Raw genomic sequence first — 19,831 nt, 5'->3', positions numbered from 1 at the left:
TCTGTACTGGTGCTGGGCATGAATAATTTGAAACGTGGATTATTTACACCTACATGCAAAATCAGATTAAGCAGATATTTACAAAAATCAAACATTAAATACATTGCCTATGTACTGTTTCCAAGTACATGTCAAAAAGGATTAGCAAATTATCACGTTGTGTTTTATTTATGCTTTAGACAGCGTCCCAACTTTTTTGGAATTGGGCTTGCAGATACGTCACATATGCAGTTTTAATGTGGGTGGTGGAAATGTGGGGCCTGTCACATTGTATGCAATATTAGATTGTACCAATAAACTTGACTATCGCCGTCCTTTTGTCGTTTTAGGCCTTAGGAGACTGCAGCGTACTTGTTGACAGTAATGTGAGTCTGAGTCCCATTACAATGCTTGGATTACGCTGGAATGTCAAACAGACAGGGACAACAAATATGCCATTACATCTCTTCCCTTATTCATGAGAATCAAATGCTGTCTCATTCAGTCCTGCCTGCTCTCTTATACGCAACATGCACAGAGACACACGCATACGGTCCCAAACATGTACACATGACACACACATGTACACACCACATACACACAGACTTCAAAAGGCTTATTTACTGCGTCAATTTTCCCTAAAGGTCTAATTGCAGGGGCCCATGAGCCAGACAGGCCTTGCTTGACAAAAGCCTTGCAGGGAGTCTGTTACAGCGACAAACAAATGCCTCATTGTGTGTGTGCTTTATGTATGTATGTACGTATTTCTGTGTCTGTCTCAAAGCTTTCGCGGTCTCCCATTTGCGGTTTCTGTTGGATCTCATACATTCTGTTTATATATTTTCTCTTTAATTTTCACTCAGGCTCACCTCAAAATTCCTTTTCACCATTCCCCCTTTTAAAGGTGACTTCCACCCAAGATCAATGAGTTGTCTTGTGAATGAGGCTGCCTCAGGACAGCCATACATCCAAACAGCAGTGAGCTCTAAATATGTGTTCTAAATGATGATCATCATTAGGGCTGAGTATGGATTTATACCCGGCATCACCCCCGGTGCGGTTTAAAATCGTATTAGGCCCTGCCATCATTTCCTGGATGGATGAGCTTATTCGCTCTCTGTGTTCCCCCATCCGGATGCCTCGATAGGATGCCTCAGCATTCCCATCTGCAATCTGCAACCTCGGAGAAGTAGAAAGTAGAGTGAGCGAAAGAAAGAGGATTGCATAAATCTTGCGATAATGAAATTGGCGTGTGTGGTTTTAAGGAAGAAGGGTGGTCGTGGAGGTGTGTGTGTGTGTGTGTTTGTGTGGGTACCTGAAAGTGCCCACGTCAGCTACCGACGCAAGTGAGAACGTTTGTCACACAGTAAGGAGGGGGATACATTTGCAGTAGGGGAGAGAGAGAGAGAGAGAGAGAGAGAGGTTTGCAACATCAGTGAGTAACATTTTGGGAGGATAAAGAGACAGTAAAGACTACTTAGTGGCAAAGGAAATTATGCTAAAAATAAATGCATGACGAGAAAATAGGAAAATCACGTTGATTTAAATGTCATGAAGTGTAGAAGCTAGTCTGTCTCGTCAGCCCAGAATGAACTCTTCGCTGAGTCATTCATCGCTAACAGCCGTTCAGTTAGATCCATTCAGTCTTCGCCAAGGCGCCAGACAGGGAGAATGCCTTTGATGCACAGTCTCAACAAAGCCAGGAACGACTGAAGTTATGACCAGACCCAGGACACTCTACAGCCGGGGATGCATTACCCAGCCGAGGTTACTGTTAAGGACATGTGCCCTTCACAGCAAGCCCCCCTTTTTTTTTTTTTATTTCTGAGGTGTCGCAGTGCTGGATAGTTACAAAAGGAACTTGGTTTGTCACCCATCTGGTCGAAACACAAGCTCTAAAGCTGCACTGACTCAAAACGAGCAGAAGACCCGAACATTTTCTCTCTGTTGCTCAATTATTTCCTCCTCATCTTGCCCAAGGTCATATATATATAACCAGATGTAGAAAGTAGCTTTAACAGTATCAGACACGTGATGGAAATTGTGTTTTCTCTGTGATGTCAGGAGGCTAACAGGATGCAAGAGCTACACAAGATGTCATGCTTATTTAACTATAATTTAGATGAACTATTGCTACCCAGTTCATGTCAGGAAAAGCAAGGCTAAACAAATGTCAGACTGTGCACCGAACTCGCTGAACTTAACATCAATCGTTCCTCTGGTAGATAAAAATTTCAGTGTTCCCGTAATAAATGATGGAAATAATGTGGAGTACATGTAATGTGCACATAGATTTCCGTGGTGAGCGTGAGGGGAATATGCTGCTGGAAAGCTCCAGCATCCAACTATTGAGAGCTGGCAGCAGGAGAGCATAGTAAAGAATGATTAGGGAAGTCGATTTTCCAATCTGTATGACTGTCCCTGCAGGTTTCTATGTTCAGCATGAGAGAAAGAAAAATAAATAATGGAAATGATAAAAAAGAAGATAAAGAAATTGGGTTTGGCCAAATGTACTCGGGTGGGTTGCCTTTTGTCCTGGCACAATATAGGGTCGGACAAAAATGACTGCTATTTACAAACCGTGGAACTTCAAGGAAACAGCACTGTGTTGTTTGTTGTGATTTAATGGTGGGTCCTGCATCTTCATATCACTTATTACCTATGTGTTTGTATCTTGTCAATATCTGCTGGAGGCTACGGCCAGTAATAAACTCGAGATGTCTCTCTCCCTGCGGCTTCTCTGCGCCTCTCTCGTCTATCTGGTATTTTTTGAAAGGAAACTGGAGATGAGACTCATCTGCTACAGAGCCGCAATGATTGTCCATGATGCTCAGCAATGCTATTTTTCTCGTTAGGATAATTTGCAGGTGAAATAGAGGACATTCAGGGAAGTGGCTTGTGCTAATTTACGCCTGACCTTTACATTTACATCTCTGTTATGATTGCTGGTAACAGGAGCAGGTCTTTATTAGCATAACCCGCATTGATGTTTCTCATCTTAAGTCATTATTTACGATCAATGTCAGTTTTGCATATTGAATATTTTTGTCTTTATTTTTGCCAACACAGAAATTGACCAAGGCAGTTGTGGAGATCCTGGAATCCCAGCTTATGGCAAGCGGGAGGGGACAGGCTTTCGTCATGGTGACAGACTCTACTTTGAGTGTCTGCCTGCCTTTGAGCTGGTCGGGAAGAAAAACATCACCTGTCAGAAGAACAACCAGTGGTCGGCGAAGAAACCCAGCTGCGTTTGTAAGTTCGCCTTGTGTTACTCAGATTCTACACGCGCACCCACGGGCGTCGCACCCGTGGGGGATGAGGGGGTTGCGACACCGCCACTTTTACAACCAGATGATTTCATACCCCCCAGTTTTTCCTGAGGCTATATATTGTAGGGTGCCACTGGATCCAAGAAACGGACGAAGAGTTGGTCTCACCTACTTTTTATTGCAGGATAAACGGTTACTGTCGGACGCAACCACACCAAACAAACTCCATCCAACCTCCAAAATCTTTTCCTCATTCGCACGCTTCCTTTCTCTCCCATCCACACACACACAGGCACACCTCTCGCCCCGCCCCCTCCTCCTCATCCAACCACACGCATGCATCTGTACCAGAGGCGTTCACTGACGGTAGAAAACTGGAACACTAAACAGCAATAACATTGCGGGGGCGTTACAATATCTATGTTTTAAGGGAGTTCTTTGACAGAAAATTGAAAACTTAAGTCCTGTTCCCAAACTACCATCACCTCAGTGGTATTTTTTCATATAATTGACATCTTTTGGAATTGTTTCTGAAAGAGGTTTTGTTCTTCTTAGAATAAATGTATAATTGAGGAAAAACACATTTTTGTTATTATTTTCGGCCATATATTACTTTTTTAATATAAAGATTTAAACATTAATGGATAATTGTAGGGTTATTTTCCGATGATAGATTCAGAAAATTTTGCTCATGTGCCAGACCTAGAACACCCCCACATTTTAAATGGCTGTGACACCCCTGCGCGCACCTGTGTGCTTGCGTCGGTGCATACAAACACGGATGTTTGTGGAGATGAGCGCAGGCACGGCTGCATAATAAATGATCAGATTATCCCGACAGTTTGCCTCGCAGAGGACGTGGATTTCGAAACAATAGGAGCGCTCATTAGTCAATTATCGCCGTGAAAGACAAACACACAGCGTGAGAGAGTAAGAGGGCGAGGGGGGAGAGGAAAGTGAGCTGACCATGCAGATAATGCCCACTGTTGGATTATTGGTAGATAATAGGATGGACAAAAAGCTGCAGCATCCAGATAAACATCACTGAGCTGAATGACACAGAGGTTGCTGGCACACGAGTCAATTTGGCCATTTAGCACTGGTAAACATTGTTTATTTAGTTAACATTTAACAAACTATTTTAGTTGTGTAGACACAACACAGTATGCTTGTCTTTCTCATTTACTCTGATAAAAAGATGATGTATTCATTGTGACCGCCGACAGTGTTTGCCTTTTTCATATTTTGGTCGTTGTATTCCCACAACTGGAGCATTTTAAGCTCCTCTGTGTATCTAAATACCTAACTAATGGAGAGGAGTACAACCTTTCCATGTTTCTTCATTAACTTTCAACTGAAAAGTCCCTTGTTGTTGTTGTTGTTGTTGTTGTTGATGTTGAGCTTGCAATTAATTTTGGGGTTGTTGAAACAGAATTGTCTTTTCTTCCACACACGTGGGTATAACCCTTGCCTCAAAAGCCAACCTACATGCATTTTGTAAATTGAATTTCTCGTGAAACATCCTCTGAAAAATAAAATCCCTGCACCTCGAAGTTAGACCAATTAGCAGAGTGAGGAGACAACTAAAATTCCCAAACCTTCTCAAAAACTCTTTAAACCGTTTTCATATCCCATCCCTCACCTCACATCTACCTAGAAACCAATTATAATGGGTAGATGAGAGATTTGACGACATGCCCAGAACCTGTGACAGCCCAGGAGTGGTCTGTTTGCCCTGTCAGATGTAGATATCTCAGTGGAGAGCACCGTCAGTGCTGCCATTTTCATATAACTCCTTGGCCAGGCATATGCCTGTTTAGCCGTGAACAAAGCAGAAATTGTGTGCTGGCTTTGGAGGGGAGGCTACATCTGCCCAGTAACATCAAGGTGTTGTGCTGTTGCCCTCTAAGCACATCGATTGGAGCAACTGGGATCAAGCGACAGCCTTGGCGGCGGTCGGCGAGGGATGTGAGAGCATTTTTCATTTTCATTGCCAATGCATTCCTTTCAGTCAGACATTGACTGGAAACAATCATTTTTCTGGTTATATGTTGTCAAAATTTCTGAGGCTGGGGCCTCCTCTATCCCCATTTCATTACATGGGGCTTATTCAAAGCAACGACAAGAAACTTGCATTTTGTGCTGATTTTTGGGGCCCGTGTGGACAAAAGCAGTGGTGTTCCACCCCCTCGTGTCCTGTGGCTAGGACGCAGATTTGTTTTGGAGACAAGTGAAAGAAGGATGCAACTATTTTTCTTTTTTAAACACGAACAAATAACTTCGCCGGGGAATAGACAAACAGAGGCTCTTCTGGTCTGTGTGCCATAAATCATTTAGTCTAATTTCACGGGGAATCAGACCTTGTGTCAGGCCTGATGAACAACTGTATAACCAGTATATAAACTCCTTTAAGTGCGTTTAATAAAATGTTGTTGCTAGTGGCCGCCTCCTCTCGTCTAATGGTGGATAAATAGTACAAATTTGCTACAATAATTCACAAACACCTTTTTGTTATATGACGTTATTGGTAGCAAATTCTCTTCATTTCTCTCTTTTCCAGTAAGCCTTCTGGAATCCCAGGGTTGCTTAGTGTCTGTAAAAATCTGAAAAAAACAGAAAATATCCAATTAGTTAATCTTGGGAATTTGGGGAATTTTGCACAATTTCAAAATAAAAACTGCACCTTGTAATAGTCCTGGATGGATACACATAATGATCTTATGGCATGATTTTGTCATATGCCTATTTAACGGAATTGTAACCATGCACTGCATCCAGCAGCACACACTTTCATCACATGTACCGATCATTTCCTCAGCATCCCATTCAACAGGAATTCAGTTAAATCAGTCAGTCTGCACGCACAGTGCGTTCTCTCAACACATGTGCAGCCCACACTGCTGCACTGTCTGAGCCAAAGGACTCCAGGCTTTCACTCAAAGCTTCATTATATTACTGGATTGAATATATTGTTATATAGTCTTATGATGTGTTGCTCAAACAGCAGATAGTAGTGTAAAGCAAAGAACACAGTTCATAACTTGTTAACGTGTGCTTGTTTTTGCTGGCAAGCTGTTACCATGTGGATGTAGCATGACTGAGCCTACTAATTGAGGAGATTTAATTGATCTATTTCCACTCATCTCTGTTAAATGAGTTAACTCGTCTAATTAAACTCAACTAAATTGTTGATTTTTCTTCATTTATGTTCGAAGAGTTTTCAATTATGTCTGCGTATGATATGGTGAAAGGTTTGAGTCTATCTGCATATTACATGGTTGATACAGCCTGAGCAAATAATGCCTACAGTTCCATTTTATACCCATTTCTGCCTCTTTTTCCCATAAATTACCTCAAATTCCTGTTGATTACAAGTTTTCACCTTGAATTGTTGTAATTTTAGACTGTATGTAAGCCTAAGCTTACTGTCATTGTGCAGCAAATGTGCTCATGCACAGTTCAACAAATTGGTGGTTATAGTGGTGTCTTTAAACTTCCTCCCTGATGTGTTACATGTCCACAGTATGTGGGATGTGAGGGGGATTTCTACAGGTTCAATAAAATGCATTGTCTTATACTTATTTCTTTTTCTCTCTGTCCGTCTCTCTTTATCACTCCTACAGTTTCCTGTTTCTTCAACTTTACCACTCCATCCGGGGTGCTGCTGTCTCCCAACTACCCCCAGGAGTACGGAAACAATATGCACTGTGTGTGGCTGATCATCACCAACCCCGAGAGTCGAATCAATCTGCACTTCAACGACCTCAGCATGGAGAAACAGTTTGATTTCCTCTCGATCAAGGATGGAGGAAAGGTAGCGCTGAAATATAAGATGTTGTCCCTGGTTACTTGTAGCTCTTTGTACAACTTTGCCTGTGTCAAACCAGACAACCTGCCTACCAGCCTCACTGGACCTGCAAGTCATTTTATCTGTCTCCTTCCCTCTAGGACCTGTTTACTCTCTGACTTCTTTGCTTTTTCGTTCATGATGCCTTTGGTCTTATCAGAAAATCTTTATCTTGTTTTTTTGTCAGGCTGAATCTCCCATCCTGGGCACCTTCTCTGGTGATGTCCTGCCTCCTTCTATAACGACTAGCGCCCATGTGGCCCGACTGGAGTTCCTCACTGACCACACCTACACAGACAGAGGCTTTAACATCACATTTACAAGTAAGTATTGAATGTTACTTCAAAGGAGATAAAGGAAAGTCTTTAAAGCTTATCACAAAAGCCCACCCTGACTGGATGTTTCGTATTCTAGATTGTTTGTGCATGAGTACAGTACGAGTGTGTGCACGCATGAAATAGTCTTCATGAATCATCTGCCGTATCTATGAGCCTTGTCTCCCACATATCGCATAATCTCTTCAACCCATCAGCAAGACATTCCTTACACACACGCAGTCGCATAGAGAAATGACAAAAAAAAACCTGTCTTTATTGTCTAAATAGAGACTTGACATCTAAATAAAACCCAAACAAAGATGCAGCATCCTTACCTGACAGATACATTGCGGCAGTGCTCATTATATTCTATTCTGGGTAGCTGCTGACTTCTGAGGAAATTCCAGATAGGTTTTATACTCTGACGCAGTGCATGTTGGCTGCATGCTGGTAAACCCATTTCATGCATATACTGTACCGTGAGGGTTTGGCAGCAGGAATTTTTTGAATTCGTTGCATATGCACTATTGTGTAATGAGCCTGATCTTTGCATTCTTGCACATCCCAAAATAAATATCAGCGCACAGAGTGTCTAACCCTAACCCCGTAAAGCCACAAAGCTGTTTCATAGATAGTTAAGGTGCCGCTGGTAGGTTTGTCTCAATAAGACTTGGCACCAAAATTAAGCTGCAGAGGCTCAATTTAATACAAGCAATAAAATGTTGTTTTTTAACTTTTACAGTTTGTTACTTTCATGCGGTCTAGTTTGTACTTGAAGTCCTGAGTTTACCACAGTACAATATAGGCATTCATGTACTTTAGAGAATATCATTAATATTTGTTGTAGTAGTTAGTCAGGTAGTTAGTTGTGTTATTTATTGTATCATGCACATACAAGTACCCGGCCCACATGGACTTGTACTGTTACAGAGGTGAGACATCTGTCAGACAAGAACATATAACATTACATATAATATTGGATTGCAACATTGGCCACTTTTCTGTCCAAAGCTCTGCAAATAAAAGATTTTTGTAATCATTCAGCCAGAAGAACTCATCAGAAATAAAGGACATTTTACTAAAAATTGAAGGAGCTCTTAAATCATCATATAATGAGCAGTGGAACAGGAAATGGACTTCATCCTCAGCCTTGTCTGAATCTGTCTCTTTCTGGTGCGAATGGTCGTGGACGTGAATGTAACTGTGCACCCCAAGATATCTTTGATTTGTGGCTAACTTCTGCTTCACATACAGGGGGGCTCTACTCTACTCTGATCTAATCGTAAGCACAGTACTAACTAATTTGATCTTATCTGCTGCGACGACTGGCGGTTAAAATTACAGTGTGCTCCTAATAAGACTGATCGTCCGTTCTGCTTCTAGTCCTTGAAGCTGTTTCTGCTGTTGCTAAAATGAGACACCTCAGCCTACCCAAAATGCTTTTGGGCCCTGGCGCTAGCTCATTTGCAGACATGCCGTCAACCCAGCCCAGGTGCCTCCGTGATGCCACAATGTGGACAACACATGGCGACTAATGCATTAATTAGCAAGTTAGATGAATAAATAAATAACCAATGCAGCGTGGTGAATGAATGTCAAGCGCAGTTAATTGAAGATGACGGTTAGTTCCTGAGAGCAGCGTCGTCTAACTGCAGGACTGTTTTTTTGGGGGGTTGTGGGGCAGAGCGGACAACTTCCATCATTCATGTTAATTAAGGACATGCCAAACTGTATTGAGGGGATTTTTGGCACGTTAATAAATAAGATGATCATGATGGATGAGGTGTGGCTGGCACTCTGTTTGGGTCCAGTGGCTACAGAGGAGGGATTCATCAGCACCTACACGTGTCAGCTACCCCCGTGTGTACAAGAGTGAGCACGAGAGAGTAAGTAAGAGAGATAGTGGCGCAGGTGATGTATTTGTTTACACGCCTCGTTCCAGGGTTATGCCTCTTCTTGTGTGACTGTGTTTTATTCGTGGCCTTTTTACCCGGCTTCCTACTTGAAGTCTCATCGAGAGTCCCGATCAATGAAGTTTTGAGGATGTATGAAAATAATTTTCCCTCCTTGTTTACAACAGTGTCATCTGGTGCTTATCTGCATACGGCTGGAGCCACTGCAGCAGGGAGAATCAATGTGACTCACTAAATGAAACAAATTTCTTCTCGTTTAGTGCTGGCATTGCTAAATGCTGACAGTAGGAGAAAAAAAGTTTTGTCAAGAAACTTGGGTAATTATTTTAAAATCTCCATGGAAATTAGCATCTTTGTAGAGACTGCGTAAGATGTGAGAGGGATTAGTACCAGCAGAAACACAGGTGATCTGCACTTTTATTTGTGTTTGCAACAAGATGAGCATTTGTCCTTTTGTCCATGTGACTGAGGAAACACCTTCACCTCAGAACTATGTCTGTTCCTTCACGCTTGACCCGATCGCCTCTCTGCATTTCCAACAGCATTTCGCCACAACGAGTGCCCAGACCCGGGTGTGCCAGTAAATGGGAAGCGCTTCGGCGAGAGCCTTCAGCTGGGCAGTTCCATCTCGTTCCTGTGCGAGGAGGGCTTCGTTAAGACCCACGGCTCGCAAACCATCTCTTGCATTCTCAAGGACGGCAACGTGGTGTGGGATAACGCAGTCCCCCGCTGTGAGGGTGAGTAAGGGAGTGGAGTGGTTAACAACAGGTTTTTGGATCTTTGTTATCTAACCTGAGCATTTTAGCTCCAGCCTCCAACAAATGTTTTTTTCATTAGCTGGCATGAGGTGAAGCATCTTGCAGGGTACACATATGGGTGCATGAATTATCATATTAACAAAATGAGTGGGATTTTTCCATATTTCTTTTCCAATATCACAGCCCGGGCAGTTGTGTTTGAGCTGGTAGTGTTAGCTGTGATATCACCGGCTCATTATGCACAGGATTGAAGTCATTAAGAGAAAGATGTGCATACCTTTATCTGTGAAAGCATTTGCCCCGGATGCTTGTTTTAATGTTCACTCATGTTAATAATGCGACACACCCAAGTGAATGGATTGCTGTCGATAAAAAGGAAGACAGTGGTGGATTTGCTGTTTCTTTTGGGTTGCATTAGTTAAATTTCATTTGCAATTGATGCAGATGTAATTGATTGATATCAATAATGTTACAAATTTCAAGGTTGGGGATTGCTGGTGATGATACGGATGCTTTGTTCTTCCAAGAGTCTGATGCTGCAGACTTGCTGTGCTTCCACACAGATTGCTGAACCATCCCTTTACCCCCCTCCCTAACTCAATATTAAATAAACTATTTCCAGCAGACCAGAAAAGGCCAAAATAGCTGGCGAAGCTAAGATAAAGCTGGGTGTTAACCCGCTGAGGTTCTTGGACACCAGCAGCACAGCACATAAAGCGACCTGGCTCGGACTCTAAGGAGCCTAATCAGGTGCACTATTCATGATACGCAAAGGAGAAAGCATTATTAAAACATGTCACTTCCCCCTGTGTGCCACAGCAGCGTTGTATTCCTCTGAGACCATCTATCATACCCCAGCGTTTGTAGCGTAATGCGTTTTATAGATGTCCTTCAGTATGCTGAGTTGGCTGATTAAATCATTCCACTTCAAAGGGAGCGAGGAGCTCACACTGTAACTAAGCCCTCCACTGCGCCAGTGTGTTCTGGTTAAGGATAGACAGTTAAAGAGATGCACAGCAAAGCGAGCAGCGGCAGCAAAGACGAGGGTGCAGAGAGGGGCTGATGCGCTCAAGTGTCTTCTGTGCCAGCCATCAGAGTTGTTCCATTTTCTCCGTTTGATGGAGATGACAGCAGCACCTTTGTAGGAGGGGTTTGATGACAGATTTAAAGACAACAACAGAGGGGAGGCAACATACACATGCCCTTACACATGCACACAGACACACGTGCGACGAGGAGCGTGTTCCTCGGAGAAGCGGTTAACCTTGAAGTGAGCTGTCGCCAATTTACATTAGATAGACCCTGGCAGTAAAAGAAATGGGATGAGCCCCGGCTGATGCATGAGATCATCCATGGACATTGTCATACATCAGCTGGGGAAGACGTGCATAATTCAATCTCTGTCTGCTCTTTCCCTCCATCTTCATTTCTTCTCTGTCTCCGTTAGCCCCATGTGGAGGGGATCTGAAGGCTCCCAGTGGGATCATCCTCTCCCCTGGCTGGCCAGAACTCTATAAGGAGGCCCTTAACTGTGAGTGGATCATTGAGGCTCCTCCAGGCTACCCCATCAAGATCATCTTCGACAAGTGAGTCACCCAGATGGCAACTGCTGTCGCGTCACTGTTTTCCTGTTTTCCTCCGAGAAAGCTTGTACTTACCTCCCATTTACCTTCTCACAATTTCAGCACATGCTCACATTTATCACTTTTTTTTAATCCGCTCCTCTGTCATCCCTTCGTGGCGGTAATGCAGTCGATCCAATGCACGTCAGTGTACGCCCCCAACTAAGCTAACACCATGTTTTATTAAGCAATGCTCATTAGTGCACATTTGATGCTTTCATTTGACACACCCCACTTCTAGATCTGCAGATGACACACGCACACACAAAGAAGGCGCAAGTTTGTAAATGTACATGTGTGTGTAAGGGTAGATGCTCCGTCAAAGGGAACCAGAGAGATGGGAGAGGAGGTAATTTGCCCTGATGTTTGAGAGAGAGAGAGAGAGAGAAAGAGAGAGCACGATAGCGATAGTCGTAGGATCAAACGCTACATTAGCGTTTCACTAAGGCTCATCGTTGCGAGCCCATTTGATCCTAGTCAGTGCCACAATAGCACGGCATGCAAAATGAATACAACATAAATGTTTGTTGCTCTTTAATTTTTATGTAACATCAATAAAATATCACAAACGCTTCATTTGGATGACATGGTTCTGAAACTAAGCAATTTATTCATGGCTTTGAAGATGAAGTGGCTCTGGCACCAAAGACGAGAGCACACGAGCACGCACGCACGCACACACACGCACACACACGCCCGGTACACAGCTGCACTCACCAAACCGTGCCAAATGTCTCAGGATTTTCTAAAACCCTCCCGGTTTCAGAATGTTGGTTAAAAGCAAAATACTTGTAACATTGGCGCCAAATCTTGTTTAAATTATTGTCCAACTAAATAAGCTTCATTCATGCATCACTCCCATCAGTTCACATGCAATCCAACTTTCTGGATGTTAATTGAGGCCAAATTTGCCAGAAAGTTTTTATTATTATTATTATTATTGAGGGGGAAACTCAACACTTCTTTTCACCTGGTCTTGTAATTGGTTGATTGGTAGATTTGCCTATTAGCCTAGCCTAGTTTAGCCTATTTGTCCAAAAGCAGATTAACCCGCGTGGGGGCCCCAGTTCAAAAATGAGCTGTACAGAGGCCTGTTTGTGGTGACTTAATACATGCTAATTCACAACCAGAGGCTGTGTAAAACATGGACGTAGTTCCCATGGTGTCACACACAGGTTTCTGATGAGCCGTTGCTGTGAGCCGAAGCTGCGTGACAGCGGCTCCATCGCCATTTTGGCTGTGCCTGACTCCGTCAAACTCCCAGCTAATCCAAAAACAGGCAAAGAGGTGGAGCTGAGGCAGGCCAAATGAAACCTAGAGGCTATCTGTCTCTCAAATGTACCATAATTATGCATAACTTTAAGCCTTAATATAATTTAAATAAGTGAGTTATATAAAAATTCACCCCCCACCCCATACAGTTTTCATGAACGGGGAGATAAGCTCTAGAGACTAAAACCGTTTTTTGTACCAGGCTGTAAACATTTATTTCTCCTCTAAAGTCGGACATTTTATCATGGGGGTCAATGAGGATTGAGTCGCTTTTACAGCCTGCCTCAAGTGGACATTTGAGGAACTGCAGTTTTTGGCACTTCTGCGTGCCCTTCATTTTTCAGCCCTGGAGTTGCTGCTAAACTTGACCTGATAATTACCCATCACCCATTACCATAACTCAGAGACTCATTTTTATGTGACATAATGTAATCATTTGTATTGACAATACATTACAAATGCTTTGTTTTTGTTTTGTTTCCTTTTATGTTAAGCTTTAAAAGCCTTGTTCAACTTATTTCTCTGTTCTCAGGTTTCGCACGGAGGTCAACTATGACGTCCTTGAGGTGCGCGATGGGCGTTTTCCCTCTTCACCTCTAATCGGCAGTTATCAGGGCACCCAGGTTCCCCAGTTCCTCATCAGCACATCCAACTTCCTGTATCTCCTCTTCTCGACCGACAAGAGCCACTCCGACATTGGCTTCCGCATACGTTATGAAAGTAAGGGCTTCGAGCTTGTGAACACACAAAGTCACCCAAAGATACGGGATATGTAAACTGTAAAGGATGGTGTTGTTTACCAATGTGTCGCAGAACCAGACAGAACAGAAAGGAATCTATTACAGTGGAGACAGACCAAATCAAGAGACAACAGTCAGAAACCTTGCTCAGCAAACCAGTCACAGCTTTTCAGTCATGGTTGTATGTACAATCTCCACAGGCTCTCACTTTCAGCATGAAGCCAATCTTATTAGCACACCTATAATTAGAGAGTAGATGGGGTGAGATTATTCTGTCAGATAACCCTGCCTTGACACACACTGCCATGCTCAAAATTCCATATACGCACTCACATGCGTGCACACACACACACACAAACACAGTTTTGTCGCACACCAGTCTTCACTCATGCTGTAAATTCCTCATTCCTACCTGTGAGGCTCACACTGGTAACCTTTTGCACTTTCTTTGTGGTAAATCTCTGCAAAGCCTCAATAATTCACTACGAGCGCTACTTAAGCAGAAACTATGCAAGGTGGAGCGGGGGAAAGTGGTGAAACTTCTCATTGGTTTATTCCTGTTGAAAAAGGATGTTCCAGTAAATTATTTATCAGGATTGCTTTGGGAAAGCAAACTGCCTTTTAGCATTTCGCGACCTCCGCTTGACCTATTGAAAACAGGCTCTAATCCTAATTACAGTGCAAGCAGGTAGATTCCCAGTATGTGTGTGTCTGTGTGTTCGATCATGTGTCCTTTTTGTCCCCATCCTCTCCAGCCCTGCAGTTGCAGTCGGATCACTGCGTGGACCCCGGTATACCTGTCAACGGGCAGCGGCACGGCAATGATTTCTACGTGGGCGCTTTGGTGACATTTAGCTGTGAGGCAGGGTACACACTTAGTGACACAGAGCCATTAGAATGTGAACCCAATTTTCAGTGGAGCCGCCCCCTGCCTAGCTGTGATGGTACGTTCCATAATATTGACCTAGAAATGATTAGTCTCCTGCCAGATTTCCTCCTATTCATAAATGGGATTAAAGCCAAATTCATTGTTGTATGTTGCTCCAGACGAAACATGAGAAATCATCTTGAGCACTTTGCTTCATATTGCATCACTTTCAGATTGCTATATATTCTTGAGTTATTATAAAATCCATATAAGATGATAACGTTTCTTTCACCGACTCGTATTTTAGACTTTGAAAGTTTCTGCCTCATTTCATCATAAATGTTTTATATGTACAGTGGTCAGCTTACCCTTTGATGTTTCCCTTTTTCCTCATCTGTAAATGCTTTTATATTTAAGGACAGTATTGATTTCTGCCCACTCTGTAATGATATTGGTGATACCACTCTCTCCTTTTTATGCCGTCTTGAAGGGCACCTCTTGTAAAATGCATTTTACCGCATTGTAAATGCAAGTTTTGCCATTTTCGGGGGGAATTTTGTTTCTGTCCTCATCAACTTTGTTTTGCCCTCTCTTATTTTGCCTCTTGTTTCTCTCCCTCATCCGTCTCCCGCTGTCTCCACACGCCCGGCGTCACCAGCGTTGTGCGGAGGTTATATCCAGGGCAACTTTGGCACCATCCTGTCACCTGGCTTCCCAGACTTTTACCCGCACAACCTGAACTGCACATGGATAATCGAGACCTCCCATGGCAAAGGTGAGCAGAGAAATTCATTGTCAACACATGCAGCAGTCAAATTCAATTTCTCTTACAATGTCATTTCCCCCCATTGAGTGGCCTTTTCATTTTGCCGAACAAGCTGTCTCTGTAAGAGCGGAGCGCTGAGAGGCTGGCCTAGGGCTATGGCGCCACGGGACGACTCTCCACTCATGTCACCTTTGGTAGAACGCTCACATCAAATTGACACGGCCTTATTTGCGGATGCTCTCTCAGCGTGGGTGTAATGTCTTTGATAAGTTGTAGGGGAGGAAGACAGGGAATTGACGCTGTGTGCATTATGAAACCGAGAACAGTGTGTTTCACAGAAACCCGGTGAATGTCAGATTAAGTCAGGCGATTAGTTTTCTTCCTTAATTGAGAATTGTTGAGATAGTTTTGGCCCCAAAAGTGCAACTCCATGATTAAAACTTCTCTTTTTTCAGTGTCAGTGATTATTGAACCATTTTTCCCCCAAATACCATTTGATTTTGAATTTTATGTCTTGTGTGTTAATATGCACACTTAAAAATTTACCTGTTCCTGTGTAAATATGCACATATTTGGATGCTGAGCTTCCAATTTCTTTTACCAATGTTTTCTGACTGGTGATTTCTGATGTCCTTATGTAACCGTTTCTCAGAGACATCTTTGTGTCTGTCTGCCCTTTCAGTTGCTAGTCTGGCAACCTCTCACGCTTTCTCTCTGAAATCATGAGAGACCAATCACCAAACGTTTGAACAGCAATGTACAATGATGGGAAGACTTTCTATTTACTTGTGCAACAGTAAAAAACAATATGAACACATACAGCACGTTTTAGCCGTGATCTTTCTTCCTCCCATATTCAGGTGTTCAGTTCACCTTCCACACATTCCACCTTGAGAGCCCGCACGACCATTTGCTGGTGACCGAGAATGGCAGCTTCTCTCAGCCCCTGTGGAGGCTGACGGGCTCCACGCTGCCGCCGCCTCTCAGCGCAGGCCTGTTTGGAAACTACACGTCTCAGATCCGCTTTCTCTCTGACTTCTCCGTGTCCTACGAGGGATTCAACATCACTTTCTCGGGTAAGAATGGATTTTGTCATTCAAACTGCTGAGAGGAGAGAAGTGCTGCTCGCAGGACTGAGCCAGGTGAATCATTCAGAGGAGACTGAGAGCGACAGATTGGGGAAAGGGAAAGAAAGGTTACAGCATTAAGCACTTAAGGTTCGTGCTGTGAGCGGACGCCTCAGGCTCCTGAGTATGGATCAGAGGCTTCCATGACCTTTTAATAACAAGGGTGTTTTTTATATAGTTTGACACAAATAACAATGCTTAGTTAGTAGGAGGCCCCCACAGACGAGGCAGATAATAATCAAAGTATTTGTCCCAGAAATATGTAATTACAGCCACTCGAGAGTGAATAATAAAATGGTTAACATCAAGAGACTTAATTCATTATAAAAGAATCAAGTAGAAGAGAGCAGAGGTGGCCCTTTACCCACTGAGAACATCATTTCACCTCCTTTTGCTCTCACAGCGTCCCCTGAGTTGGACACCAGGACACAGTAAAAAGAATATTAAAAAAATAATATCGCCAAATACAACCTATGTGAAAAAATATTTGGCATCAAAGGAAGGATGTTATGGCTGAATGGTCGGATGCCTGAATATGGAGATGTATTACTTGGAATTGCCCCTCAAAAGCACGTGATGCTTTATTAATTTTAATGAATGACATTTAGTGGTGTGTTGTCTAGCTGCGATCTGGGACTTTGAGGACATTCGATTAATTTGAGCATGGTTTAACTTCCTGTTTGTCAGCGGTAATAAATTCTCAGCCGTTCACAGCATGACAGCCTTAATCAGTTCAATTTACACTTTCTGACATTTAAGCATCAAAAGGCATGATATTAACTACCAAGTAACCATCAGGAAGAAAGAAAACAGGATTGATTTATGTTGCTTCCCTGAACACAGTTCCTTTACACCTTATTCTGTTTTTCCAGAGTACGATTTGGAGCCATGCGAGGATCCTGGAATCCCACCCTACAGTACCAGAAAAGGCCTGCAGTACGGAGTGGGCGACGCCCTCATCTTCTCCTGTTTCCCAGGTTACCGGCTGGAGGGTCCAGCGAGGGTGATTTGCTTAGGGGGCAGGAGGCGGGTGTGGAGCTCCCCTCTGCCAAGGTGTGTTGGTAGGTGGTCACATGCTTTATTTTGGCTTTTGTCACTCCCCCTCCACCTTCCTCACAATGCCATGTTGCCACACTGGCCCTCTCACACACACCCACCCATTAAGAAATGTACAAAACAGTCAGTCACGTTGGAGGACGAGGCATTTCCCTTTCAATTCTCCTCATTATCGTCTCTCCATCCGCCCACGGTTTGTCTCTTCATTGGACAGCTTCCCAGAAACAGCCTTTTTGACTTTGTCCAAATTATATAGAGCAGCAGCTCTAATGAGGGTGACATTAAAAAGCTGAAACATGTTAATTATTGATGTTACTCGTCGCTAATGCCTGGGAAACCTGACGAGTCAGACTGCAAAGATTTAGGTCAGTATGCTGATTCTGTGATGCTCCAAACCTTAAGAGCTGCATTAGTGTGTTGATATGAACACAAATTGTATCCTAATGCTCCTAATGATGGATAAAGCACAGACCATGGCAATGACTATGTTTACATGCACATTAATAATCCTCCTTTATTCTGAATATAAAAATATTCCAAATTGTATATGAGTCACACAAACAGCAGTTGAATTCCCCAAATTATAACAGAATAGAATATTTTGTACATACATACATAGTCACAGATTGACGATGGCGCTTGCATATTTGTCTGTAGGAATAAAGATGCTAGTTTTTAGTCTCTTCTTCTTTTTTGCCTCTAGATGAATCCAGATCTTTAAAGGTTGACAGTGATGACACATTTCCTTATTCTCCATACTCCTAGCAATCCTATTCAGCCTTATTTTAAAAGACTTGATACTTTTCCATTTACCTCTCAGACAGTCCTGTCGCCTCGCCTCATCTTACTTAACCGCATTCATGAAGTTAAAAATTCTGGGTACATTTGTGGCCATCTAAATTCTGGCAGCTATTTTTCTATAGAAAACTTTGCCGCCTGTTTTTTTCACTCTTTCCCTGATGGGATTCAGAAAAGGCAATTTTCAAATGCAGCTGAAATTACTGTTAATCATATTCAGATTGCATTGCGATTATGATGATGTGCTCAACATTCAGGTGTAGTCTCTGACCGCATTCCTCTCACCATAGCCTCCCCCATCTCCCTATGCATGACGGCATCAATGAATACACTCTGAGTTTCAAGCATATAGCGATTGACATTTTCTCTGCTCTTTCCAACACCACCACCTTCTCCCTTTCCTCCCTCCATCTCTCTCTATCTCCCGTCTGTCCCTCCGCTGCCTGTCTTTTTCTCTAGCTGAATGCGGCTCATCCGTGACTGGCATGCAAGGGGTGCTGCTCTCACCCAACTACCCCGGTTACTACGGCAACAACCACGAGTGCATCTACTCCATCCAGACGCAGCCCGGCAAAGGCATCCAGCTCCGAGCGCGGGACTTCAGGCTGGAGGAGGACGACATGCTCAAAGTGAGGCGGTGGGGGAGCTGTGCCCTCCCTGTGTGCGCGCCTTGTTAGCATATCTGTGTGTGGAGACCTGATCATCTTAATTCAGACACTTCCTCCCACTCTCCCCCTGTCCCTGTCAGGTCTTTGATGGCAGCAGTAATGAGGCTCGGCTGCTGGGAGTGTTTACAGGCAGCGAGCTGCTAGACACAACCCTGAACTCCACCTCCAGCTCCATGTGGCTGGAGTTCATCAGCAATGCGGATAACACCAGTAAAGGCTTTGAACTGCACTTCATTAGTGAGTAGCACTCACACACACCCTTTCTTTACATTGAATATTTCCATTTTTAGTTTGTTTGCTTGTATCTCATTTTCCAGCCCTCCTTGTTCCCTCTGCCACATGAAAATCACTTTCATGCTTTCTTAACAATCCCCCCTAATCTGTGCATTTACTCTCTCTCTCTCTCTCATCAAGGTTTCGAGCTGGTGAAATGTGAGGATCCAGGTGTTCCTCAGTTTGGCTACAAGCGGGAGGACAAGGGCCATTTTGCTGGGAGCACAGTGTCGTATAGCTGTGACCCAGGATACACCGTGAAAGGCCCAGAGGTGCTCACCTGTCTGAGGGGGGAGAGGAGGGCATGGGACAGCCCCCTCCCACTCTGTGTCGGTGAGTCAGATGAAGGGGTGGGGGTTATTAAGTCCACATGTTCATTGTTGGAAGAAAAATCTCTGTCCATATGAGAGCCCCCAAAAAACAATTAAAGTGCTGGCAAGAGCATACCAAACCGACAGGCAGCAATATAACCATAACCCTCAATCCATGTTGGCCAATCAGAAGCCAGATAAAATGTTACTACGGGGAGGCTACCTGCAACTCGAGGTCTGATCCTGC

The 19,831-nt window shown here is 43.5% G+C and overlaps 1 protein-coding gene across 1 annotated transcript in view; it reads left to right on the top strand.

Annotated features, from left to right (window-relative positions):
* The window catches only part of csmd2 (CUB and Sushi multiple domains 2), a 223,431-nt gene that overhangs the window by 118,302 nt on the left and 85,298 nt on the right, over nt 1–19,831 (top strand). The window contains exons 13-25 of the mRNA XM_041954696.1: nt 3,049–3,231; nt 6,872–7,062; nt 7,283–7,418; nt 9,868–10,062; nt 11,531–11,669; nt 13,510–13,697; nt 14,473–14,661; nt 15,244–15,360; nt 16,212–16,427; nt 17,351–17,539; nt 18,792–18,961; nt 19,081–19,237; nt 19,415–19,606. Coding sequence (XP_041810630.1) covers nt 3,049–3,231; nt 6,872–7,062; nt 7,283–7,418; nt 9,868–10,062; nt 11,531–11,669; nt 13,510–13,697; nt 14,473–14,661; nt 15,244–15,360; nt 16,212–16,427; nt 17,351–17,539; nt 18,792–18,961; nt 19,081–19,237; nt 19,415–19,606 — 2,262 coding nt within the window. The remainder of the gene's footprint in view (nt 1–3,048; nt 3,232–6,871; nt 7,063–7,282; nt 7,419–9,867; nt 10,063–11,530; nt 11,670–13,509; nt 13,698–14,472; nt 14,662–15,243; nt 15,361–16,211; nt 16,428–17,350; nt 17,540–18,791; nt 18,962–19,080; nt 19,238–19,414; nt 19,607–19,831) is intronic.

Source organism: Chelmon rostratus, chromosome 16 (genome assembly GCF_017976325.1).
Source record: "Chelmon rostratus isolate fCheRos1 chromosome 16, fCheRos1.pri, whole genome shotgun sequence".
NCBI lineage: Eukaryota > Metazoa > Chordata > Actinopteri > Chaetodontiformes > Chaetodontidae > Chelmon > Chelmon rostratus.
This window is presented reverse-complemented; position numbering and strand designations above follow the sequence as displayed.